The 27,603-nt window shown below is 46.4% G+C and overlaps 1 protein-coding gene and 1 long non-coding RNA gene across 9 annotated transcripts in view; both read left to right on the forward strand.

The window, feature by feature from the left end:
* The window catches only part of LOC135361573 (uncharacterized), a 134,600-nt gene that overhangs the window by 63,301 nt on the left and 43,696 nt on the right, over positions 1–27,603 (forward strand). For 4 of the 8 annotated variants that reach the window (XR_010405006.1, XR_010405007.1, XR_010405011.1 and 1 more), the window contains one exon: positions 6,847–7,444. The exons of 3 other annotated variants lie outside the window; for them this stretch is intronic. Coding sequence is in view for 2 of the 5 variants with exons in the window: in XM_064570412.1 (XP_064426482.1) it covers positions 6,847–7,067 (221 nt within the window). In the remaining 3 variants the exon portion in view is untranslated. Of the gene's footprint in view, positions 1–6,846; positions 7,445–27,603 lie in introns of those variants that run through there. One more of the 8 variants, XM_064570413.1, reaches the window with a different exon arrangement.
* Positions 24,096–27,232, forward strand: LOC135361572 (uncharacterized). Its single transcript, XR_010405005.1, has 2 exons — positions 24,096–24,380; positions 26,705–27,232. It is a non-coding gene; the product is annotated as an uncharacterized LOC135361572 (long non-coding RNA).

Raw genomic sequence — 27,603 nt, forward strand, 5'->3', positions numbered from 1 at the left:
ACTGCTGTCCAAGGTTACACGGTGTCCCCAAACCCCAACACCCAACACCCCCCTTCCATTTTCTGTCCCGCTGCTGAGTCGTCTCGCGGGGAAGGATGCTAGCTCGCGTGCAGCACATCACAGAATTTGGCTTGACTTCTTTTCATTTCTTTGTGTGTGCTGGGTGAGTTTCCTCGCTCCTGTTTGGCAGATAGCCATCATCTTCCTTTATAAATGCTTTTATCTGCAGCCGCTTTTATCTTATCAGACTCCCAGTATGTCTTCGTCTTTCTGCTCCTAAAGATAATTCCCGCTTTGCTGTGTGTCGTAAGTGTCGTCCCAGTCATGGCTCAAAATAATAAATAGGGTTGTTTCTAGAGAGGAAAGAAAGCTGGCGGCTCTGCTCAGAGAGACGATTCTGAGCTTTCCCCCGTCTGCTCCTGCTATGCCCTTCAAAGCACTTGGCCGTACCCTTGGAGAGAGGCAGAGGACCTGTGTCCCCTGACATTTTAGGGGGGGATGATTTTGAGTGCCTCGGTGAACTGAATAAATGAGATGAGTTGGGTGAAAGTGGGGTGCTCAGTCTGAACAAGCTGGAGCAGGGTCTTGGGGACACAGATGCCCACACTTACTGAGAGGTACAGGAGGGACATGCCGGGATCATAGGGGGGGTTACAGTCACCCTATCTGCACACTGAGTGTGCAGAAAGCGAATTGGTTCTTCTGAGAGGAGAAGCAATGACCCCCGCCCCCCCTCCGACCTCCACCTTGACTTGGTTTGCAAGAGACATCAGGTTTGCCGGCCGGAAACCAAGTGGGCGGAGTCCCGGTGGCTGGTGTGGGAGGTGAAGGTCGTGCAGGTGAGGTTCCACACCCGAGACGCTGCAGGACCATCACGTAGGGCAGGACACGGCAGGGACGCAGGGGTGTGAGCCAGCGGACTCCGACGCCTGTCGCTGCCTGGTAGAACAGGTGTTGCTGTGCATCTTCTCTTTTAATAGACCTTGCTGTGGTAGGGAGTGGCCAGCATCTGTTTGCACGCTGGTACGGGGCTCCAGGCCTAGCTGCCCTCCAAAGTGGGGGGGCTCCTGTGGGCCAGTTTGTGGGCGCAGGGAAACCAGCACCTTATAGCATAGGCATCTCAGCTATGAATTTCCCCAAAGGAAGATGGATGCCTGGAGGGTTTCTCCACTCCGGCACTACTGACCTTTTGGTCCAGGTGGATCTTTGTGGTGCGGGGTGTCCCGGGTTGTATAGGATGTCCAGCAGCTTCCCTGGCCTCCACCCACTGGTGTGGCAAACAAAATACCTCCAGATGTTGTCAGATATTCCCTGGGGGCCAAAACTACCCCTGGTTGAGAACCATTGTCATAGAAGAACAACAGGAACATATTTTCCGATGCTCTGGGATTCGTAGCAGTTATGAAGACCACAAAATGTTTCCACGAGAGTCTGTGGCCAAAGTTACCCTGATATTGCCAATTTAGCACAGCCCTCCTTCATACTTTGAGGCCTCAGTGCCTTGGATGGCCCCTGCAGCTTAGAACCTTGACCTGTCCTCTCTCCCAGGCTTTACAGCTGCCTTGAGGCTTCACGAGGGGAATCCAGAGCTCCGCAAGCACGAGTGAGGACCATGGGGCCCAGTGCCCGCCTCGACATTTGTAACCAGCATGCACAGTGCCCAGCCTCTGGGCGTGAGCAAACGCAACTTCATTTTTCTTTTCCACCTTAGCATAAATGATACGGAAACACTCTCCCACCCCTAGGTAAAAACTCCAGAAGGCCCATCATTTCCCGCTCACTCTCACTTACATGCTCACTGCACATCACAAAACATGATCTCAGTTCAATTATGTCCACTCCAAGAGATTAACCAAAACTCTGAACTTAATTTTATGACAAATCTTTGCCTTTTCTCTGGCCCTGTCCCATTTCAGCTTGCTAGGTAATTTGTGACCCCTCCAGGGTCAGAGAGGAAGGAGGAAGGAATGGTAAATGAGGTGCTGACCAGGGCCAGACACTGGCCTCATGCTTTCTGGGTCAGTAGGTATCAAACACCACTTTTCCGGTGAGGTGGTTCCAGGGTGCCACCAAGATTCCCATCACTGAGCTCTCCTGCAGATCCCTTGGTCTGGTGGGTGCATCTCCATTCCCGGCGGTTGCTGGTGATGCTTCGTCCACAGGCGTCCTGAGTCCACTTGTGCTTGTTGCTGTTGAGCTTGCTCTACCCCTCTCACTAGTCCTATTGGTCAGGACCCAGGACAAGCCACTACCCACTCTACCCACCCCCAAACTTTGCAAGTGAGAGGAACCCAGGGCAGTCACCTTCGTTCTCTGCTTGGTTCTCTCTGAGGCATGAGTTAGGTGGCAGCCCTCCATCTCTAGCTGCAGGGCGCACATATCAAAGCTCTCTAGGGGCCCCATGGTGGCCATCATGAGACTTGAGGTATAGGGGTAGGTGGGGACGCATGGCATAGTTGCATCTCTCAAGGAAATTTCTATATTTATTTTATTTTATTTTATTTTATTTTATTTTATTTTATTTTATTTTATTTTATGTAAGCTCCACACCCAACGTGGGACTTGAACTCACAACCCTGAGATCAAGAGCCGAATGCTCTATGGACTGAGCCAGCAGGTGCCCCACTCATGAAAATTTCTTGACAATTCTCTTTCTTTAACACTTGACCACTCCTTATCTTGATCGGGCTCAGGGGTCCCGGAGTGCCTCAGCCAAGGTCCAATCAGGGAGGTGGAATCCTTACGAGCATTATGGAATAAGGGTATATTCCAGCAAGGAGACCCTACCATTATGGGAGGTGCGGGGGAAGTACAGGTTAGAAAAGAGGAGGAAGGTTGGAGAAAGGTCCTGAAGCAGCGGGGCACCAGTGACTGCTCAGAGCTCACAGGGACAAGCTGCTCTTCCAGCCGTGGAGTAGGGCTACGAAGGGGCAGGTACAAGTCTGTGCAAGGCTGTCTACTTATCACGGCTGCTCCCTTGGGGTTCACAGCAAAGTGTCTGCGGGGGGCCTGTGGCCACTGCTGGCTGCCGGGTCAGCAGCTGGGAAGGAGAGCTGGATGCACGACAGGGAGAAGTGAAAGCAAACTGAAATCCACTGGCCCCTGTGTCTTCCTCCCACCTCCTTTAATCCACAGCAACCACCAGAGGGAAGGGCCTGCTGCCTCACTTCCACCTCCCAAATCCCACACGGATTTCATACCATAAACTCAAATCTGGACCACTCTGTAAAGGTGATTCTGGGAGACGAGTTGAGGCTAGACCAGTCCAGCATAAGGAGTGATGATCATGCTGGTGCTCTCTTCTTTTTCAAATCTATACTTTGCTTTTTCTCTCGTCTGGTATATGTTGGTGACTAGATGAAACTTCCAGTTTTAACATCCTATTATCCATTCTATGATTCCTCCCTTCCATTTGGCACGTTGAAGCGCATCCCTCAAAGAAGCAAAAAGCACAAGCCAACGATGTGCCATTTGCAGCTTGCTCTGGAGGGAACCAGCAAACAGCTGTTCTCTGGCCTCGGGCTACTTTTGAAAATGCAGTCAGTGGTGGCAAAAGGTCGTGTGGGAAAAAAGCATATTTGTGACACACTCAAGCTGGTGACTGGGATTTTAGTCATCGGCTTCAGATGCTGGAAAAGAAAACTCACAGAAATAACTCTTCGTTCACAGGGGTTGTTGGTTGTATTTTCCATGTTACAAAATTTAAAGATACTGGTATGCATCACTTGCCTCGTGTGAAGACGGGTAGCAGCTGTGAGGGATGTTTCGGTCGATTAATTGTTGTGTTTGCCTGTCGTTTGGTGGAAAGCAGTGGAGGGGAAAATGCTGGAAATTGCTTTTAAAAATGAGCCGGCTGGAGCCATGAGCTGACCTTCCTCGGTGCTTTGTTGGGAGTTTCTGTGGGTGTGGTATACACACACACACACACACACACTCCACCAGTGGGCCGCTGATTTGGAGATTCATTTTAACTACTGCTCACCCGACAGTCTAGCAGTTTTTGACTCCGGGAGAGAGGGCTGTGGAAGATGGGGTGAGTCACCTCTCTGGAGAGCTGTCAGAAGAGAAGAGACAGAAGGACTTGAGAAGGAGAATGAGCTGCTGAGGAGGTCCACAGGGCATAGAAATGTTCAACCCAGGGTGAGCAGGTACAGAGGAAATGACTTATCCTCCCCTGGGGATAGAAACGTCGCTCTCTGGACATTTGGTCCCCAAGACTGCTCACACACCCAAATATCTCCTCTGCTTGTTGTAAAGTCTGTGTCCTCCACACTCCCTTCATCCCACTAGGGACTGCGATATTGCGTGATAAAAGTAACAACAATGTCCATAAGAATAGCCATGCATATTGAGCACCTACTTGTGCCCAGCCTATGGTAGGTACGTGACATGTATTAGCTCTTTGATTCCTCCCAACAACCGTGTAAACTGGGTACCATAACGGTCCCATTATCAAGATGCCAAAGTGGAGGCACAGAGAGCTTGAGAAACACGTCCAGGCGGCAGTGAAGGTGGGTTGGCTTAGGTCGGGAGTAAAAGCAGTAACTTTGAGTTCAGACCGTGAAATGCTCGATGTCTGGCTTTGGGCAAGTCGATTAACATAAATGGGTTGTAGTCCTTCATCCATAAAATGGGAATAATGATCATTCCTCTATCTCAGAGCTGTGGTGAGGGTTAAACATCCTTATGGCATTTATATGCCCGGTACACAAATATATCAGTAAATGGTTTACTATTAGCATCACTTCCTAGGACCTCTTCAGTCTTTTTCACTCCACAGCTCCCACCCGACCATTGTGCTCCCCACATACCCTGCTGCCACCTAAAACCCGTGGGCGTGCCCTCCTGGCCACTGGGGAAGAAGAAAGATGGAGAAGTGGGGAAGCCACTCAGAGCTCAGCCTAGCACTGGGACTTAGGCAATTGGCTGTGGCATCCCTGGGGTGTCATCTGCCTGCCACTTTTTGTTCGCTGATTTATTTTGATCTGACACACCAGGGCAGATGGTTGCGGGGGAGGGGGTAGGTAAGAGTCAATATTTGGTGACATGTGAATAATGCACTTGTGGAATTAATCAGCCTTATCATTTTTGGCTAGTTGCCATGGCTATGGAAAGTCATGTGTCTTGTGTAAATCAGAGTAAAGGGATGGCAACACATCCCTGCTCTTTGTTTTTCTTGATCCAAGTCTCCTCACAGCGTTCCTGCCCTCCCAGTCAAGGTCATGTTCTCGGGCACCTTAGGAACAGTGCATAGTGAGAGGCTCATCTATGGCCCTGGCAGGTGGGCTGTGCTTACTGTCTTTCCGGGGTCATGTGCATTTTAGGGCAATGGTCCAAAGAACAGCAAACGGGTTCAGAAAATAACAGAATCACCCATGTTTTATTTTGCCATGAAAGTGCACAGAAAAAAAAAAACACTATTAATATTTATAAAAGAACATTTTAATACCAAAAGGTAGGAAGAACATAATTTCAGGATAGGGGATAGTTCTTCAAATAGAAGAAATTTAGTCTAGTGGAACAACTCTCCATCATCTTTATTTCTCATTTCATTGTTGACTAGTGAAAGCCCACTAAGAGATTGGCCATGTAAGTGTCCTTTAGATATATGGAGGCAAGAAGACAGAACACTTGAAATAGAGCTTCATTTGGGATTCAAGCCGGTGTGATGACTGGAGACATGGAAGCAGAGTAGTAAGCTACTTGGTGCCTCAGTATTCCCAGCTACAAAATGGGTATATCAATTCCCACCTCCTTTACTTCATGGGTGATTCTGAGGATTAATTCAGTAATTTAGGTGGAAGTCAATGGCAACCTCTTACCATGTTTGAGAGGTCCTGGGGGGGGGGGTACAGCCACTGTATGTGTGTCTTTGGCGTCTCTAGTGTCGGTTGCATAGAAAGTGCTCAGTACAAGTCTACTGGATGAATAATATATGACAGGTCAAAGGAGTGACTGCAAGAGCAGGGAATTCCAACGAGACAGGTGGGGAGGGCACTCCCAGAACAAGGGGCTCAGCTAGTCCTCCTTCCCCTTTCCAGGCTCATCACTCCTATTTCTACTCATTCACAAAGACTAGATTCAACTCCCGACAAGAGTCTCAAAACTCCAGCAAGCGCCAGCTTGACATCTAGTTAATTTTCTTTTCCTTGGAGAAGACCTTCCAAGTGGTGACTGTTCTTAGTATTTGTGACACACTGGGTTAGGGTATTGACTTTGGAGCTGGACTGCGAGGGTTCAAACACTGTCTTCCCCACTTAGGAGCTGCACTCTCTTAGGCTAATTACTTAACCTCTCTGTGCTTCAGGCTCAGCATCTGTAAATGGCGGTAATAGCAGAACCCTCCTCATGAGATGTCTATGCGGATTAGATGAGTTAGTGCAAGCCAAGTTCTTAGCATTCTGCCTGGCACTGCCTAGGCACTCAGTAAATGTTAGTGTGCTCAGTGAGACTCCCTCAAAGAATGGGAAGATAAATTATCTTTTGGGGGTCCAACTAGATCCCAGTTTTGGTCAAAATTTGAGAGAGATGGCATGGCTTTCAAGATTCTGAGATTTGATTAATTGGATTGAATATTTTCATGCATTTAAAGATAGACGGTGTCACTCCATCACAAGGGCATAGTCACCATGGGAACTAAAAAAAAGGAGAGGCCCCACGACAAAGGTGGGCGGTGTCTGTTGGACCTCTGTCTTGGTTGGCTGCGGTGCCCGGGGGGCATTAACCTCCATCTTTTAAGGGTTCCCAACCTACTGGTAAGTCAGACCCTAAAGTGGAGACGGCTGGCCCAGGCAGCCTTACAGTCGCCACCTTTCATCTGCCTAACTCCTCTCTGTCCTGATCCAGGGCCACCCAACACCTTTCCAGAGCCAGGAGGCTTCCCTCCCAGATCTACCTTCAGGAAGAGAACGGCTTTATGGCCCCGTGACCGTGCTCCGATGCTGCATCCACTCAAGACCAAAGCTCAGACCGTAGCCCACAGTCAGGTCAGTGAGTGCGTAACTGCCACAGCGGGAAGTCTCTTCGAAGACAGCTGTCAGCCCTTTTCTTCCTTTGAACGTCTATAGGCAGAAGCCTTTCTCTGCTGGCTGACACAAAGACAAAGGGGTAGCTCCCGAGTCTGGGAAGGGCCAGCGTCCAGCGTGCTGTATGCATTGCTGACAAGGCACAAACACTGAACACCCTGAACGAGATCAGACCCACCTGGATCCAGAGTCCCCAGGTGGCTCTTCCTTCTAGCAGCTAACTCCGCTGCTGAGCCCGGCAGATGCTGCCTGAGACTCAGAGTGCTCCATAAGCGTTGATTTAGAAAGTGAAACAAGCCACATCGAGCTTCCGTTTGTCCCGGGACAAGAGTCACTAGGACCATGGCTTTGACCTTAGTTGTGTCACTGGATAAAAGACGACCTTAGTGACAGGAATGTGAGCCAGATGACCTTGGAGTGGCTTTCAAAATGCCCTGGATCCTGCGGCCACAAGTAGATCTAAGCAGTTGAGAAGGAGCAGAAGGAGTCAGAGAACTTTCTTCTCCTCCCCACCCACTCCAGATCTCTCAGGCTCCGAGCTGTCACTTGCACTAACATTCTGGCACAATGGAGTGGCGCAAGATGCCATCCTTCCCCGTCTCCGACAAGCACCTGTCCTCCAAAACTCAGCCCGAACTACAGAGCAGACGGTGTTCAGAGGCGCTGGCTCAGTGGTTCACGGCGCCTTCGCCATCAAAACTCCTTCCATTAGTTTACTCCATGCGCTCCGTGTTTTGAAAGATTTTTGTCTCTCAGATGAACAGCATTTACCAACTCATAATAAAACAATTAGCCAAAGGCTTATATAATTGCCAACCGAACTTGGGATCAGTGAATAACCATGCTGAGTTCATCTAATTCCAGCCCAAAGCAAAGAATTTTGATGTTTTCGCAGTCTGGGGCAGCCGGATTGCAGTAAATGCAACTTGAGGTCGGCTCTCTGGCAGGAAATAGCCAGATGAAACTTGGTGACTATTTTCTAGACTCCCTGGAGGTCTGAGGGTCCTCCAGTGGGAACCATCAATCCAACCTCAAACTGCACTTCTCAGATAAATTCGTTTGTTATGTTGGGACACATGGACAGGTAGCTGACCTGTATTGCATTCCTATCATGGGCAGGACCTTGGGCTTGGCCCGCTCACATACGGCACCTGACTGAGAATTCCCATCACCTAGCTAGTGTTATCATGTCATGTCATCATATCAGATCATCCCATTGTACAGATGAGGGAACCGAGGGAAGAGTAAGTAACTTTCTCAAGGGCACACAACTAGCAAGTGGCAGAATTAGGACACTGACCTGGGGTTTTCTTGTTCTGTTTTAAAAGCGTTATTCAGATATAATTTATGCACAACTCACCCACTTCATGTGCACAATCCAACAGTTTTTAGTAGATTTGCAGAATTGTGTAACCCTCAGCACAATACATTTTGGGAAGTTTTCATCACCCCATAAAGAAACGCTGTCCCAGCAGTCACTCCCCATTTCTCCCACCTCCTCCTCCCAGCCCGAGGTGGCCACGCATCGACTTTCTGTCTCTGTGGATGGACGTGCCTGTTCTGGACGTGTCACATCAACTGACCCAGCGTTGTTAGACTCTGAAATCCACAGACATCAAACTCTAGCCCAAGGATCGAGGCAGATTATAAATCCCTTTCCTAATTTTATAGGCTGTTTCTTATTTAACTTTGAAAGTACACGGAAGGCACAATTGGTGCATCCTTCTTGTTTGAAGCCTACAAAAATGCAAATGTTATTCCGTATCCGAGTAAAATATGGCATGCAATTATTTAGCTGTCATATAAATGCATTTCAACTGCCACACTTGCCATTCTGCCATACCACTCTGCCAGGCAACCATCCAGCGCTCCGAGAGGGGAGACCTCTCTGTTCTTGCCCTCTGGACGCCCCCCCCGACATTCAGTGTTGAGCCAGGTCACCACGGCTGCCTTCAGATGACCCGGTGTGTCTCCGTCTCTGGGTTGGAAGGGTCCTGGCCCAGGTGCTATGACGCCCCCTTCTACCTTAGAGACCTTTCTGTGTGTCCCGGCTCTCCTGTTCCATTCTCCTTAACCTTCCCCCACCTGCAAATTGCTGTTGGCGACATGATTGATTCTCCTGTAGCAGACGGTGGGGATGTTTAACACCCATGTCTAATCGGTTTCCATATAGCATTCCCCTCTTGTCAGCTGCTCGGTCTCTCGGGTTCAGGTTCCCTTTTCCCGGGCGATTAATTATTCCTGCATATGTGCATTACTGTTCTGAACAGGGTCCTTTTCACTGGGTCTCTCGGACAGGCGCCTGGCAGCAATTTCCCACCCAGAGGCCCAGGTCACCCACTGAACCCTCTGAACCTCCACTGAAAGCCAGAGAGGTACATCCTCTTCCCTGGGCCTAATTATTCCTGCTAGAGGTGTCCTTTGAAGAGGGGTCTGTTCTGAAAGTCTGTCTTGAGTGCACGTGTTTGGCTTGTGCCTCGGGCATCGGTGAAAACTGCTCACGTGCAGGTCATAGTGGACTTGGACAGGGCTCCTTAAAAGTGATACTGTGCAAGGAGTCACCACCTCTGTCTGTTCATTTCTTCATTCATTCATTCATTCATTCATTCATGTCTTCGTTGGCTTGTCGGGAGCATCGGCAGCTGGCCAGGCTCTGGGGTGTATGGGCCACAGCCCCCCCACGCCCCTAGACAGAGCTCTCTCTAGCAGCCCTGCTTCTCATTTGAGGGACAAGTGCATGGGGTATCAGACTCGGGTTTGAGCGGGGCTTCAGGAAAGCTTTCAGACAATCATGGGGCCTCTCTGCGGAGTGTCAGATTTACTGAATATTTCAGGAGGGAAATTTTGTCTTAAGTCAAGGACGGATTCATTATGGGGACGAAATAAAAATGACCATGATTTTAGAAGATGAAATATGAGATTTCAAACACATTTTTGGGCTTGTGGGGAACTCCTTTCCACCCCAATATATCAGACCCACACTTAGACCAGCTTCAGGTAGACATTCATGACCTCTTTGATGAGCATAAGGGCCTCTGGGGCTGGAGAGATGAAGGAAACTTTTAATTCTGCTCCTCTTATTATTCAATTAGGAAGATCTGTAGGCAAATGTGCATTACTGTTCTGAACAGGGTCCTTTTCACTGGGTCTCTCGGACAGGCGCCTGGCAGCAATTTCCCACCCAGAGGCCCAGGTCACCCACTGAACCCTCTGAACCTCCACTGAAAGCCAGAGAGGTACATCCTCTTCCCTGGGCCTAGAGTATAAAAGCTGTTTTGTTACACCGTGCCGGGCCCTCTTCCACAGATCAAAGAGTTGCAAGGAGATGTTAATTCTCAGGTCCCTGGGATGACCCACCGGTCATGTGGCGGGCATCTGGTTATTGAATCAATCAGTGCTCATGCTCGAATGGTGTTTAAATATTTAGAAATTCATATCTAATATCAAGTAGTCTTTATTTTTTATTTATTTGAGAGAGAGTGAAAGGGCGAGCATGGGTGGGGGTAAGGGGCAAAGGGAGAGAGAGAAGCAGGGTCCCTGCTGAGCAGGGAGCCCGATGCAGGGCTCGATCCCAGGACCCTGGGATCATGACCTGAGCTGAAGGCAGACGCTTAGCTACTGAGCCACCCAGGCGCCCCACGTAGTCTTTATTTTTAAAAACTCACCGTATTCTATGATCTTAAATGCTTCCCTACTTCTTGTGAATTTCTCGTTACTAGCACCCCCCCCAGATGATCATGTCTAATTCTAGCCAGGGTTGGGTCACTTCTCCCACCATTGTTGATGGACCAACCAGCAGTAGCATAGTTCAGAACATGGACTCACTAGCTGTGAGACCTGGGCATGTTCCCTAATCTCACTATGCCAATTTCTTCATCTGCAAATGTGACCACTCAGAGCTCATATGTCACGGGGATTGCTATGAAATGGCCAAAATACGTCAGGTGCTGAGTGACATACCTGACATTAGGAAGTTTCAGTAAATAGCCCCTGTTAGTTCAAGAAGAGTATATTGAATATATACAAGGTGGAAAACTTTTCATCACCAAGAAATGCTTTTATTATTTTGTCTTCATGTGTCCCAGTTTAGGGTCCAAAGCCATAACATAAGAATGAGTCCATTTATAGGGATAGAGTTATCTATGTCAAAAAAATCAATTACATTTTAGCAAAGGCCAGAGAATCCTTATTGATTTCCTTTTTTCCTTTAAGATTTTTAAGGTTCATTTCTGTTGTTTTTCTTTTGGCCTTCAGTTCTCTTTTGCTTCTCCGAATGTGTGTGTGTGTATGTGTGTGTACTACTTCAAGACATATAATATTTACTTAATTTCTTGTATTTTGAAAGACTTACGAATTATTAGTACTTCAAGGGACTGACCTCCATGGATCTCAGTGCATCCTGCTGGAATACAATTCCAAGGGTCCATCAAATCTACTCTAGTAAGTGACATGAGGGTTCTGGAATCTCATATACCTAACAAGATTTTCTCCCTAACTCTAGAAGGTATGCTAAGCCTGCCATTTACATCTTCCCCATTAGTAATTATAAATGCACACCATTATTTCTCTTTTGGTTCCAAGACCCACTTAACAAGTTCACAGTTGGATGTTGTATACCTTCAGAGAAAGAAAAAAACCTTTGCCTGTAACAGTGAAATCCTTCTTTCCTTTAACGGGAAATGTGTGCATTTTGGGGGGCTCTTATTTTATTCCTTTGTCATCTGGGCCCATCTTTCTTAATGGGAACCTCTGCCGTTGTCTGTTTCTAGCTAACCTCTGTCTTCCCCAAGGGGCTGGGGAATTAAAACCACACTCCCTCCTTTGCATTAAGAGGTCACTTGGGCATTATGATATGGATTTGAATACCTCTCTCATAAAAGGGCCCATAAGAGAAGTTTGATCAAGACTGTCTAGTACCATGACTTTGGGACCCTCTGCTCTCCATTTAAGCTCACTTTTAGCTTGAATCAGATCTGGACCATTGATTCTTTGAGTTTCAGGTATAGAGTTTCACATTCTTTCTTTCTTTCTTTTTTTTTAAGGATTTCTTTCTTTATTTATTTGAGAGAGAGAGCACGAGCAGGGGAAGGGGGGAGAGGGAGAAGCAGGCTCCCATCCGAGCAGGGAGCCCAACACGAGGCTCGATCCCAGGACCCTGGGATCATGACCTGAGCTGAAGGCAGATGCTTAACGACTGAGCCACCCAGGCGCTCTTCACATTTCTTTTTAAAGTGAACGGAATCCAATATGACTTTTCAGAGAATTATTTTCCTTAATCATAGACTAGATGACATCACTTCCTTTGTAATTATTTTTATATACCTCTGCCAACTCAGCCTTACGTTCAAGGTACAAACCATAGAACGTTGGAGGTACAAGGAGATTTAAGATCATCTAGACTCAGTCCCTCACTTCACAGACAAGGGATCTGAGAAGTGAGGTGATTTGGTCAGAGTCACAAAATTACAACAGGTTATATTTCCTTACAGGTTTCTCCTGCTTTCTGAAAGTAGAGAGGCTTCCTGTGAAATCTTTCATAAGCAGAAATGGTGAAAAGCAAAAAAACAATTACCATTAATTTATGTGGAAAAAATGAGCATTCCCATGCCTTAAAAATTAACCTTTTTTAGGCTTTTCTGATACGTTAGCACACATTTTGCTAAGGGAAGCGCAAAATAAATTGAGAAAAGCACAGCTGCTCACACACAGTTCAAAGCTGCCCCAGCTTGACGCTGACACGCTGCGTGTAGTTCCCGAAGAAGGCGCTTGGTGGCGCCACTCTTGCTGCTCCGCAGCGCGCCCTGCCTCTGGAACAGCTCACACCGCAAACACAAATGCTGAAGGCTGTTTTTGCTTTCCCCCCTTTTTGGTAGAAACAAAAATCCCCTTTGGATTTCTTTTTTCCAGCAAAACCTGGTACCAATGTCGGTTTTTCTTAAAAGCAAAGTGGCGCAACGTGAACTTTCAAAAAGCGGGGGATACCTGTAATTGTTTGATTAAAGCCATGCTTCCCAGCCACTTGTGTTACAAGTTGGCAGAAAGGGTGGGGAGGAAGCGAGAGTTTGAGATATCAAACTCAATGACAGAAAGCAAGCTGATGGTGGATGTCAGAATGGGGAACCGGAGGATATACCAGATAATCAAAACTAAAGATGGTGCGCAAACTGGAGATAGAGGTGAGGAGTCAAGGATGGGGATTCACAAAGAGCTGGTCAAGTGCCATGGAGCAAAATTGGGGAAAGAACCTGTGGGATCCCTGAGTTGTATTTTTTTATTTTTTAAAGATTTTAGTGACTTATTTGAGAGAGAGAGAGAGAGAGAGAGCACATGCACACTTGGAGGGGGGAAGCAGATTCCCTGCTGAGCAGGGAGCCAAGGTGGGTCTTGATCCATCCCAGGACCCTGAGATCATGACCTGAGCCAAAGGCAGATGCTTAACCCACTGAGCCACCCAGGCGTCCCGTGAGCTGTGTTCTTAATTGCATGGATTCCTCTCATGGGCTTGCCTCTTTAAAAAATAAGTTTTAAGGTTTTTTAAAAAAATTAAGTAAGTATATACATAATTAAGAAATTAGATAGTGCTAAAATGCTTATAATACAAAACATGGTTCCCTGCCCAGCCCTACACCAGCTGCCCATCTTTTTGCTTTGAACTGCTTTGAAATTTTCTCAGCTTTCTCTGGCAGTTACCTTCCCATGTTTTAAGACAGTGCATATATTGCAATTTTTAAATTTATAAATGTTATACGAGATGAAGATTTAATATTTCCACTTTTCCCTCCTCATCCTCTCCCCCAAATTTTCTCAGGCTTTTAGTTATATCCATAGTTAGTGTTTGCATCATTATAACTGCAAATATTATGCACTGCAGATTGCATCTTCTTGTCACGTGCTCCATCATCTCCTCTATCCTTATTGGGTCCCCTTTTTTTCTGGAAGCTCCTTCATGAAGCCCTGTCTCTTCCTGCTCTATTGTGGAATGAAGCTTCTGTAGTCCTGCCACACCGTCATCAACTTGGCATCTTTTTTTTTTTTTTTTTAAAGATTGTATTTATTTATTTGACAGAGAGAGAGAGCACAAGCAGGGGGAGTGCAGGCAGAGGGAGAAGCGGGCTCCCTGCTCAGCAGGGAGCCCAAAGTGGGGCTCCATCCCAGGACCATGGGATCATGATCCAAGCTGAAGGAAGATGCTCGACCGACTGAGCCACCCAGGTGCCCCAACCTGGCATCTTCTCTTAATGGTTCTAGGTCGGATTTACTGTTTTCAGGAGGCCACGTCTTCCTCTTTCTTTCTTGGCTTATGTCTTGGTCTTGCTGGTGCATATCCTCTAGTCGCTTTCTAAGAAAGGACGTTCATTTTGCTGAGTCTAATCCTCTTTTCATACTTGATCAACAATTTGGATGTAAAATCCTGGGTTAAAAATGTATCATCTTTAAAATTTTGAAGTTGTTGCACTAGTTCCCCACTGTTTCGGGTTGCTGCTAAGAAGACTAGTACCATTCTGATTCTCATTCTGTTGCACTTGGTTCCCCTGGAAGCTTGTAGGATCATCTTTTTATTCTTGGCGTTCCAAATTTTCACATGGTGGGAAGCCTGTTTCATTTATTGGCTGATCACTGCGATGGCGAAGCGTCCTGACACCAGGGTCAGATGGCCCCGATTCAGACCCTGGCTCCCCCACAGGCCAGCTATGGTGCTGGTGAAGGGGCTGATCCTCTCTGTGCTAGCGTTTTTGTCTGTGAAATCATGGAGAGCCTGGTGATAGTGCTGTGAGGATGAACATAGGTGACACAGATGTAGTATTTGGAGTAGTCCTGGCCCAAGGCAGCAGCTCAGCGAGGTTCTGGCTGTATTGAAGCTGTTGTCGTCAGCGATCCGGTCTCCGGACTCCCCCAGGGAAGGGTGCCCTATCCACCCGTGGGTCTCCCCCACTTCTCCTGGCTGCCACTTACTGACGGCCATCTGGGAAGATCACTGGCGTCCCCCCGACATTCTTCAAGGCCTCAAAGGGGGGTTGCCTCAAAGTGGAGGTTTCCATCGTCGTTCTGTCTCTGTCCACACCAAGCCCTCAGTGGCAGGGGCTCCCGGGCCTCCTGTCCCCGGCAGGCCTGACTCAACAGGTCTCTCCTCATTCCTCATGCCACCTGCCTTTCGGCCTGCCCCACCCCCACCGGCCCCAGGAATTCCTTGTTCCCCCTGGAGCACGGGACCCCGGGGGTCCGCTCGGCACCCACGTGTGCTACCGGCTCCCGAGCAGGGGCCCGACGCGCAAGCATCTGGGTGCCCCGCTGGCCCGCGCCCACCTGCTGGGGGACCGTGGGCTCTTGGGCTGCTGCAGCGCGATCTGGCTTCCCTCGCGGCCCCTGGGAGGCCGGATGGAGCAGCCACGAAGGGCCCGGGAGGGGGAGGCTAGAAGGCCCAGGGGCATGCACGACCAGTGGAAATGGGAGGCGGGAGATCAAGTCTCCTGCTTCCTCGGGTTTGGGTGGCTGAGAGGCTGAGACGCACTTTGTCGCGCACCCAGGGCCAGCCTAGGCGAGCTCTGTTTGTTCTCCTTCCTTTCCTGCCTCTCTCCCTCCCTCCCTTCCCTCATTCTTGCCTGCCTGCAGCTGCACTTGGGGTGAAGAGGCAGCGAGGACACCTGTGCGGTCCATGGGCCACCCAGACTAAAGCACACCGAATTCCCGAGCGTGGGCTCCGGGTTTGAATCCTAGCCCCGGGCGGTTTCTCCACTTCTCTGCGCTTCAGCTTCCTTCTCTGTAGGATGGGATAATAATAGTAGCTACCTCATCGGGTTCCTGGGAGGATTAAAGGAGTTAATATTTATAAAACACATAAGAAACACCCAATACCTGTTAGCTCTTATGATTCAGTTAGGCGAATTTTTCAGTATCATTTTTTGATAGTTTTTTTCGCGGTTCTCTGTTTTCTGAAATATCTCTTAGGTGAATATTGGTCTTCCTGAATCGATTCTCTATGGCTTTTATATTTTCTTGTCGTATTACCCACGTCTTTGTCTTTTTTGTTCTACTTTGGGAGAGAGACCCTTTCTTTATAGGTTAAGCCTTCTATTGAGTTTTTATTTTGGAAACATGTTTAAATTTCCAAGAGTATTTTTTCTACAGTTGTTTCACTTTAATTGTATTTTCTTTTGGGGGGATGCTAAAAACCAAGATTCAATCCGAGTAAATTGGAAGATCTAATTGGCTTTCTTAAACACTTCATGAATGGGGCAGCATCCCATTCAGCCAGCAAGCAGAGATATGCTCCCCGGAGCTGGACAAAATGGGAGGATTTCACAGGAAGGAGTTTGGGGCAAGAAGTTACTAGCCAAAGCAAGGAAAGGACTGTTTCAGGCCAAGTCATCTTCCCTTAGGGGAAAGGACGGGGGTCTCATTAGGTGAATTACCTCATCTTCCTTTGGGGGATGGAGAAGGCCCATGTGAAGGATTGACCTCATTACAGCTGACCAGAAAATTCCTGACTGACCAGTTCAGACTGCGTTTCTAGGGGAGGCTGAAACTGTAATTAGGTTCGGTATTAAGCCCCAGTTTGGTGACAGGGCCTAGCATAAATGCTTGCATTTGGGGGCTGCTTTTCTTTTTAACAGGAGGAAGAGTAGGTAATGTTTTCTTGCATATTTAAGGATCTAATGAGAAGTTTCAAAGTTTTTTCCCCCTGTATTTGACATTATTACCTGTTCATATGGCTTGTTTTTTAAAAAGATTTTATTTATTTGTTTGAGAGAGAAAGCAAGAGAGAGAGAGAGAAGGAGAGAGGTAGGGCCAGAGGGAGAGGGAGAAACAGACTCCCCACTGAGCAGGGAACCCAATGCGGTGCTCCATCCCAGGACCCTGGGATCATGACCTGAGCCGAAGGCAGACGCTTAACCAACTGAGCCACCCAGGCGCTCCTCACATAGTTGTTTTTTTTTTTCCCCCTGTCTATTTTGGTCATTTTCAGGTAGGGGAGGGGGGCTTCCCGGGAAGGGTAGGAAATTCCCTTCAATGGTTGATGATCCTTGGTTGTCTGTTTATGTTTAAGATTGTGGCGTAAGTAAACTGATTGGAAGTTCTGTGAGTTATGTTTGTGTATTGGGGCAGAGGGCGGGAGGCACGTGGAGGTCCTTCCTCTGAGGCCATTCCCTTTCTCTGGGGAGGAAACTTCTCCCCTGGTTGGGGCTGGGGTTGGGCCCACACTCAGTGTCCCCGGCAGAGGGCAGAGGAAGATGTCGGAGTCCCAATCACTCCCTCTGCAGACTTTCAATCACTCCTACTATTTTCAGCCCAGATGACTTGCTCCTATCCTCAGCTGGACCTGCAGTTTCTAGTCTTAGAAACTGACCCCTCTCCCTTTCAGTTCCGGCACAGATCCCCTGGCCAGGGACTCTCTGCCAGCTGCTGGTGCGGGCCGGGGGTTGTAGGTTTCCACTCCTTGATGACAAAGCCCACTTCCTTTCCTCTGGTGTGCCTGGCCGTTCTGAATTTAGGTCCCCCTGCAAGCTCCACCTGCTTCCTTCTCCACCCACCTGCTCCCCACCTTCTAGAAATCAGCTGCAGTCTCCTTCCATTATTCCCTCCTGTTCTTTCATCCTTCCACCCACTCCCCATTCCTTTCTTTTGTGTGGGTCTTTAATCAGAAGAACTTTGTCACCTCTTTTGAAAGGCCGGCCTTCCACCACTTAAAAGGGAACATTATATGCCCCAACACAGCCAATAAAATAGTTTTCAATGCCTGATCATTCACTCCAGCATAAACAAGCAAACCAGAAAACGTTGAAGCTTTTTGGAGGGCCTCTTGGGAGCTTCTGCATGGAATCCAACATTTCTTCTCCACACTCCTGGGCTCTCTGATGATGGAGCTGCTCCTCATGGGCAAGCTGATGTTTGTCCAACTTCCTGTTCCTTTGTCTTAGTGACAACACTCCCCTCCTGATGTGGGAAACAAAGGCAGGAGAGAAATTATTAAATTTCCTTACTACCTACAGCGCATTGACGAGTCCTTGAAACAGGCAGAGTGACATTCCTCTAGGGACTCAACTGCCTTGATGTTGACACTTTGCTAAGGGCAAAAGGCAATCCTAGCCCCACTACCCACCCCCAGGATCCTGTAAATCTACTTTAACATATAAAAATTCCTTTAGAAATTTCCTTTATCTCTACCCCCCAAGATACATGTTGGCAATCATCCCCCAAGCATATGGCCCACCGATATATATCTGAAGGGTCTCATGACTAAGGTTTTATTAGATGGCAATAAATGACCTTTTCCCCAAAAGAGCTAGCCTCCTCATGGTCCTGAAAACCTTGCTTCCAAAATTCCTTAGAGACTTATGCTATCCCTAACCCCCTCCCAACTTGAAAGTATATAATGGGCCACTCCTCACGACCCCAGTGCAGCTCTTTCTGCCCACGGGTCCTGTTCCCGTGCTTTCATAAAACCACCTTTTTGCACCAAAGACATCTCAAGATTTCTTTCTTGGCCTTTGGCTTTGAACCCTAACATCTTTCCTACATCACTCCCATCTCGCAGGTCTTTCCTCTTGTTCCCAGGTTTAGGGTTACCAGATTCAGCAAATAAAAATCCAGTTAAATTTGAACTTCAGGTAAACAACGGATAGTACATTTAGTATAAGTATGTCCTATACAGTATTTGGGACATACTTATACCAAAACATTTTCATTGTTTATCTGATATTTAAAAGGAACTGGGCATCCTGTATTTTATCTGGCAACTCTATCCAGGTGACCTTTCTTTTATTCTCTGAAGATCAGGTAGGCCTCAGTCAGTAGTACAAAAGAGCTTTGTCTTCACACCATTTCTTTTCTTAAAGGGCCCCACAGCTATTTACATAACATACGGCAGTCTCACAACTGTGCAGTTGTAGACTAGAGCCTGCTTATTCATCACCAAGTTAGGAACTCAACCATATTTCTCAGCTGTCTTCAGTTTCCCAGCCTCAGATTTAATAAATAAATGTGTTGTTCTAATAGTGTTTGTGCCATGTGTTGCCTTTGTTCATTGTCTGTACCCACCGGGGGCCTCGGGGCGAGATGGCCCTGCCCTCCTACTGTGACGTTGCCTCCATGGTCAGCATCTCTGGGTTCTTCTTTGCAGGGTTTGAAGGTAATTCTTACCAAATCTCCATTTTTAATTTTTTTTTTTTTTAGATTTTATTTATTTATTTGACAGAGAGAGATAGCGAGAGAGGGAACACAAGCAGGGGGAGTGGGAGAGGGCGAAGCAGGCCTCCAGCCAAGCCGGAAGCCCAATGTGGGGCTCGATCCCAGGACCCCGGGACCATGACCCGAGCTGAAGGCAGACGCTTAACGACTGAGCCACCCAAGCGCCCCCCAAATCTCCATTTTTAAAGAGCGTTTCCTCATTAATAGGTGCTGGTCTTTGCCCAGCAGCAAAGACTCATGCTAAAGGAGGGCTTTTCTACCTGGAATTTGCGGGGTTCAGCAAGGGGTGGGGGTATTTTGCCTTTTTTTCCCCAATGGAAAGAAATGAAGGTCTTTGAGCAGAGAGTCTGAAATGGAAAGTTGTATCTATTTTTTGGTTTTCTTGGGACTAAGGGGCTTTCCTGGGACCGATTAAGACAAACCAGGACAGCTGGTCACTCTCCATCACCTTCCTCATCACCACCCTCCAAATGTCCTTCACCATTTGTTCTTGTACTAGCTGGGAGACAGGGAGATAGGTCATAGCCTGAAATGGAGCTTTGGAAGTTTTTGCCAAACAATCCAGAGATTTGAGGGGTTTCTCATGAAAGCAACATAAGGAGGAGCCAATAATTTTTTTGGAAAGTATGTGTGAGAAAAGGAACCTTAAGAGGTAAAGGGGAAAATGAAAGTGTACTTCTCATTTATAAAACCCCTCTAAAGTGCTATTTAAAATGTTTGTGGGCGCCTGGGTGGCTCAGATGGTTAAGCGTCTGCCTTCGGCTCAGGTCATGATCTCAGGGTCCTGGGATCGAGTCCCGCATCGGGCTCCCTGCTCCTTGGGAGCCTGCTTCTCCCTCTGCCTTTCTCTCTCGCTCTGTCTCTCATGAATAAAAAAATAAAATAAAATATAATGTTTGTTAATAGTTTGTTTGCATTTTGCTATTTCAGCAAATGTTTCTAATAAATAAGAAATAGAAACATGTATGATTTTAAATCTCTAGGGCTTGAACCTAGAACCATCATCTGCAATTTTAGCAAATTCTCCAGCAAGCCTGGCCGACTCCACAACCCATGGCACTCTGCCTCCACCTGGTGGCGGTGTACGTAAATTCAGTCTTGACCACCCACCCTAACTTCATTTTTTGTGTGTGCTGAGAGCCTTCCTTTTAGGAATTCAATCTTAAAAGCCAAATTATAAAGATACCAATTGGCCTCATATGATACTGTGGTCCTTCCTGTTTGGAATGCAAGGTCAATGTGAAGCAAAGACAAGTTTTTATATTTGCTTTATATCTCATCCTGTGAAGTACGATAAGCCTGTGAAACCTTATAAAATAATTGATTACCTTAATCTCTTAGGGAATATAAGAACATTATAAGCTGACACTGTGAAGTGCATAATTTGTGAAAATATCATAAGTGTATAGGTCTTATATTATAATAATCAAATAAGATCTAAAAAATTTATTAATCAGACATGGTTCATTATAACCATTATCACATTGAGTTTGACTGTTATTAGTTCACATTGGGGGACTTAATTGTAATTTCTTTTACACAGGTAAATCCTTTATGTTATGTTTTCTACGTTTATTTTGTTAATTCTTCAGCATGTGAAATAATTGCTAAAATTCATGGATTGTTTTATCATCAACATACTTTGTGGGAGCAGAAGACTCAAACCTCACTTAAGCATTTTGCTCCTTTTTGGGGGAAGTCATTTCACTTCCCTAGGGCTGGGTTTCCGGGTCTGTAAGGTTGAGATAATAATTATGTATGTCATCAGTTTGGTGTAAGAGTCAAATACTCTGTGTGTGTGTGTGTGTGTGCACGTGCATATGCTTTGTTATCCAGATGTTAGTCTCAGGGGCATTATCATCACTTGTAAATTGAAGACAAAGTTTCCAGATTTTACTTCCTAGCCCCTGGCTGCCAGGACTGAATTTCCCTGGAATATCCCCAGGAATTCTGATTCCCTCTCAGTGTGCTGGCCCTCCCATGAGCCCCTCACACTCTCTGCCCAGGCCCCTAGGCTCTCTGTCCCCACACCAGATGAAAGTCACCTGCACCAGAGGAGAAGGGACACTGGGCCTAGACTGCTTGTGGGGTTCTGGGGGGTGGGGGAGCCATGGCCAGTGTGGGTGGGACCTGGCCTTGTTGCCACAGAGGGAACAGCTAGAGCTAATTGGAAATGGGAGGAGTAAGGGGCGTGGGGGCAAGAAGAGGGGAGGCCTGCCCCCCACATCCCACCGTCCATCTAGGTCCTCTGGCCTGAGTGAAATAATGACAACTTCAGGTCTAGTTTTAGGAACAATCTGATTCCAGGGAGAGGAGAATCCTGTATCTCCCTGCCCCTCTTCCCCGTCACGGGGCGGGGGCGAGCATAAACACTTTATCTTCTCTTCCACGTGCTCTTGTGACTGATGTTCCTTCAGTAAGAGGCAGGCATCTGGCCGCACTGAATGAAAGGTGTGAGAAGTGTTCTGGGAGCCCAGAGGGATGGGGTCCGGGTAGGGGGTGGTCAAGTGGGGGTGGGGGTACGGGGCTGCAGCAGGGAAAGCATCCGGGACGGTAAGGTCTACACCTGCTCCTGAGGAAGTAGAGTTCAGTCTGTTGAAGATGGAGCATGAGAAAACATGGTCCTTTCCAAGAAAGGTGAACGTCGTCTGTCCATCCAGGCCTCTGCTGTTCCTTCTCCAGCTCGGGGTCTGGGCCCCTTCTCCACACCTCACCCTAGCCCCCCTCTCTGCACAGCCACACAGAGAGCTGGCTTGCTCTTCAGGCAGGGCTCAGCCGGCTTGTACGGACGGGATCACGTGGCATGCATTTCTGGAAAACCACTTTGATGGCACTCTTCATCTCACTAACCTGATTTTATTTGTGCCTTCATCTTGATCTCTTCCTAAAATGGAAAAAAAAACCCAAAAACCAAAAAACAAACCACACCTGTCTCAAACCTTTTTTTGAAATGAAGTTGAGGTTTCCAGCATTTTGGTCATTTTTATCAGCATTCAAACTCACTGCGGTTTTCAGGCTCCCAGTGCCTCCCGCAACTCTCTCCTGTGTCATGTAAAGATGTAGGGCTTACCTCTTGGCTTCTATGCCCTTCCCACCCTCGGTGATGCAGTTTCTGACAAGCCTCCACAGTGCTGGCAGACTGCATCCCAGGTAACAGAGGTTCTGTTATGGTATGGGAGTTGGGGCAGCCGCTGAGCTCCTGGAAAAAGAAAGACAAAAGAAGAAAAAAAAAAGCCTTTCCATCTGCAGATACTCCTGCTGCTGAGGCTATGCTGTCTGGGCAAGAGAACACATTGGGTTTTAAACCTTCCAGAACGAAGGGGCAGTCTGCCCTCTCCTGTCTGGAGTCTGAGGCCTAAGCCCATGGAGGACCTGCCGTACCTTGGGGCCATGTTTGGAGATTGGTTTTGCACATCTGACCTGGGAAAGGGGAAGCCCACTGCAGGTGGACTTCCAGACCCAGCAGGCTGCATGTGGGGGGGCGGGGGCGACCTTGGAGGAGCCAACGCATGTGGGCCCTGTCTCTGGGGGGCTGTCAGAAACATTTCCGAGATACAGTGTGCCTTCAGAAAATACTTCACGTGAGGTGCATCCATTTCAAAAACCTTCCTGGGTTTGTGAAATCGTAACTGGCAATACTGTCTACTAGCTCATGTAACACCTTTCATGTCAAACCCAAATGAAAATCTTCTGCATGAGATTATTGCCAGAAAACATTTTGTCTCTAGAGAGAAAATTCTGGTGTGAGAAGGAAAATTAAAACCACATAATCCATCACATTTTCCTCCAAGTCCTGGGTGCCAGAATGCTTAGAGTAGAAGTCATTGTCCAAATGTCCTCACTTGCTTAAGTCAGGTGCCTGAGACATATTTTCCTTCAGCTATTTTTTAAATGAGATTATCTTTTTATTTATCTTTCTGTCCATTGACATGTCTGTCCCTCCATCATTTTTTTTTTTTTTTTTTTGGACTGAAGAAGTGCTCAAGTCCCTGGCAGATATACAAGTGTAGACTCAACTTGAAATGAATTCCTCAGGATGTGGAAGAAATGGTCATTTCAAAATTGCAGTAATTCCTTCACATGGTTACAGTCAGACATTTTTCAACCATTATGCGGTGAAGCTAGGAGACCCAGACAGGTAGAATGGGACCTATTTCGATTTTTATTTTTCCCACAGAAGAGTAGCACTGGGTGAGTGGGGTGACGTGGTGTTGAAGGCCCAGCAGCAGTGGGGCACGTCAGAACCCAAGGGACTCTTTTCTGTTTGCAAGACCTTCGTTGTCTTCTGGTTCCCACACTCTTGGGCTGGCTCTTCTGCTTCTGGCCAGTTCTGTGAGCTTCCTGGTGTCTTGTCTGTAGATTCCCTTTCTCTTTAAGTAAGTTCTATTGAGTTTCTATTGCTTGCAACCCAGAACTCTGATGCCTCTATTCAGCAAATTAATTAGTTCAGTGATTCACTTAATCAGCATTCCCTGAGCAGAACATCCGTGTGAGGTAGGCATTCTTTTTCTTCATCTTATGGATGCAGAAGTTGAAGCTCATGGAATTTGTTTTGCAAATTAATATTATAATCAAGGGTTTGATGTTTAAAGTGGTGTTTTCCACTTCTTTATGATCTTCCTGCAGGCAGTGGTCAACGTTTCACCTAAAATCCTGGAGAATTTTGAGGTCTCATCACTAGGAAAATGCCCATGCTCAAGCCCCTAACAGTGACTTACCCAATGGAGTTATGCCTCTTGTCTAGGAAGAACCAGGGTATGATGGCCAGAAGACCCTTCATCTGTAAGAAATGCAAAGGCCCCAGTATGTGGAAGTTTTTGGTGGGATCTTTTTTGAACAGCACCACAGGGCTGGGTGGGGCAGGGGTGGGAGGGGGTAGGGCGATTTTTCAAATCAAAACAACTGAAACAAATCTCTGCTTCCTCTGGGACTTAAGGCTAGGCTAAACCTTTGTCCCCCTTCTGGAAAAAGAAAGCAAGCAATATCCGTAGTTTGTGAAAGATGAAACTTCCATTTGCCACAGAACTGGGGCAGGCAATGGGAGATTGGTGATTGTTTGATGAAACAGACTATGAAGACAACCAACTTAAGGCGGTTCTGTTAACTCAAAGGTCACTGTTGTGAAGGGCATAGACAATCGAAACCCTCCTGGCTCTCGAAGCCTTCTTGGTAAGTAATTAGCAAAGCAGAAGTAGGATGGGGAGGTTGGGTAGAGGAAACCGGCAAACTCCTTTCTGTGGGTAGCCCCTCTGGGGGAGAGACCAAGGCGTTTTCTGGAATCCCCAGCGTTGCTGGTGAGTAAAGGGCTGGCATGGAGTGGGAAGGAGAAACAGTTCTCCAGCTACAGTCCACATTTTGAACCATGAACTATGGAGCACGGCAGAAATTCTTACTCGGGCACCCCCTCTTTCTCTGTTGTTCCTGTGCCGGGCTATTTTCTAACTCTACATTCTTTTGGTACTACAATTATTGCCAGTTATCATCACCCCCACCTTTTGAGGAGGTAAGTTAGTCCACTGATGGTCATGTCATTTTTCAGGTCCCAGTGTGGGAAAGGTGAAGGTGGAGCTGGCCTATGATGCATAGGGACTCAAGCCCCGTCAGGTCCCTCTCTTGATCATTACTTGTTGACTTTGTTTTCCGAGTACAGATAAACTTTCTCTGCTCAACAGGGGATCTGGCTACCAGCAGCTTCAGGCTCTGATGCTCAGAGCTTTGCTACCAGAGAGGAAAAGACTCCCCCTGCCCTAGTTCTAACTTTTACAGCCCCTAAAAGGTACTCTCAGTGGCTTGGATCAGGTTGTATGTTCATCCCTGGGCCGATCCTTGCAGCTAAAATAGCCACATGTTAAAAGATAGCCACTCTGATTTGGGTCACATAATATAGTGTAGAAAGAAAGGTGGGGGAAGGTCATTTTCCCCCTCTAGTCTCAGTGGCCACAACTGTAAAGTGGGGAAATTGGTTCACTGGATCTCAAAGTCGGTTTTCAATTTTGAAATCTTCTATCATGGTGTCAGGTACTTTTTGGTTCTTGCTTCCCGATGATGTCTTGTTTCATAAATATGCCTCTGAAAATACCTGGTGATACATGAAAACTAATGAGGAAGATCTTTATGAGTGGATTTGCAATAACTTTTAGACATATTGTTGAGTAGAAGCAAGGTACAAGAATGTATACAGTAGGATATCCTTTGTGCAGAAAGAACAGAAAGTGTGTGTGTGTGTGTATTTTGCAAAAAAAAACACGGGAAGAATAAATCAGAAATTAAAACCTACAAGGGGGAGAAGTGGGACTGAGGTGGAAGGAATAAGTATGGGGACATGTGAATGTCTTAGACACTTGAAAAAGTAAATTGAAAGGGACAGAAAGAAGCAAATCTAAATTGGAATGCAATAAAAACCAAATGAATCTAGCTGTATATTGTATTGATAAAATACAATATCTCTGTGGTTACACAGAGAAAAGAATTGATTCAAGTAAATTTTGATATGAGGACAGTGGCTGACCATCCCTTAGTGGGATATATTCTAAGAACAAAAAGAATTCAGTGGCATCTAAAGCTTTAGTATGTTTATTGGGTATTAGGAATATTAACATTATAATTTTGAAACTATATATAAATATTGTAGGAAAAAGCAAAGAAGTAGATATAGTAATATTATTAGGAATCAAAACTTTAAATATTATTAGGAATCAAGATTTTAAATCAAAATTTAAAATAAATGAAAATAAAATAATTTTTTAAAAGGCTTCTGTATTAAATTTGAATATATGAATTCTTGAATATATATATAGTATGTGTATAATATATACATACATTTCCTAGCTTTGCTCACTTGAAAAGACTTATAAGTAAGGACACTTAGTTGCAGTGAGCATACTTACTTGCCCAGCTCTTGATGTGAATATCATTCTCCATTAAAAGGAAACAGGACTCCTTGGAGAATGGTTGAATTCAGATCCAGGGAGGGCAAATGTGAAGTGAATCAGAAATATTTTATATTGCTAGATAGTAAGGAGGAACTCAAAAACCAATGTGTTCTTATGAAAAGGATACAAGATCCATCTTAAAGGGGCTCTCCCTAGCCAAGTTTGGGACCATTTGGACATCAAAAAGAATAAAGAGAGTAAATGATTACAAATTAAATATAAAGGAAATTCATGAGACCATAGTAATATGAAGGAGAGGAAGAAGGAAAAATGGACAACACGGGGAGGCAGAGAGAGACACACGCAGAGTGGAAGAGAGAGAGAGAGGTAGAGAGAGGGAGAGAGACGGAGAGACAGAGAGAGGAAGAGAGAGAGAGAAGAAAAAATAAAAGGAAAGTTCATCTTTACAGAAGAATGTTAGCTAATAAATATAGAAGGGAGGGTAAAATGAGGCAATCCCCACAAACCCAACATAATAAAGGATTCAGGTAAGGATTCTGATGGTGCTAAAATAGTCGGGTAAGAGGTTTGTTCATAGGACATCAAAGTGTTATCCCACAGATTACTGACGACAGAGGAGGAGAAAATACGCCTTTACTTTGGGGAGACCTGGCCGTCACCACCTTAACCAATGGATCAAACTTAACATCACGAATACTGGGACAATCTGACATGAAAGGGCTTCTCGTGCGAATCAATATGAAGAACACAAATGGCCCCAGAAGCATTCTTGCCAGAGGTGTTGACTTGAATCCGCTAAGTCACCAGACCTAACTTCCAGCCTACAGAAAACATAGGGATAGAGGAACACGCAAGATTTCACGACGAGGGGGCGCCTGGGTGCCTCAGTCATCACGCGTCTGCCTTTGGCTCAGGTCATGGTCTCAGGGTCCTGGGATTGAGCCCCCACATTGGGCTCCCTGCTCAGTGGGAAGCCTGCTTCTCCCTCTCCCACTCCCCCTGCTTGTGTTGCTCTCTCGCTGTGTCTCTCTCTGTCAAATAAATAAATAAAATTAAAAAAAAAAATAAAAAGATCTCACGACGAGGAAACAGCCGTGTCCAAAAAGTGTGAAGTGTTCTTCAAAATAACTGGACTGAATGTAAATAAATTTAAAAAAAAGAAAGAGTTTAGTATCTTAAAATGTTAAAGGCTAAAAACCTAATCAAGTGCAAGAACTTGGTATAATTAGAAATATGAATACAAGTTAGATATTAGATATAGACAATTAGATATTGTCATTTTTCTTAGATGTGACTGTGATATTGTGGTTATATGGAGGATAGATGGTTGCTAGATGGTTGGAGACAGACAGACAGCAACAGAAAATTAAAGCAAACACAGCAAAATGTTGAGAACCAACACGACGAGTATATGGATGTTAGTTCGATTCTTTTCTATAGACTTGAAATTTTTCCCAATAAAATGCTGGGGGAAAATGCCTGACTGTATAAGACTTGGA

Source organism: Mirounga angustirostris, unplaced genomic scaffold (genome assembly GCF_029215605.1).
Source record: "Mirounga angustirostris isolate CCGP_5_RB_7025 unplaced genomic scaffold, mMirAng1.0.hap1 SCAF_9, whole genome shotgun sequence".
Lineage (NCBI taxonomy): Eukaryota > Metazoa > Chordata > Mammalia > Carnivora > Phocidae > Mirounga > Mirounga angustirostris.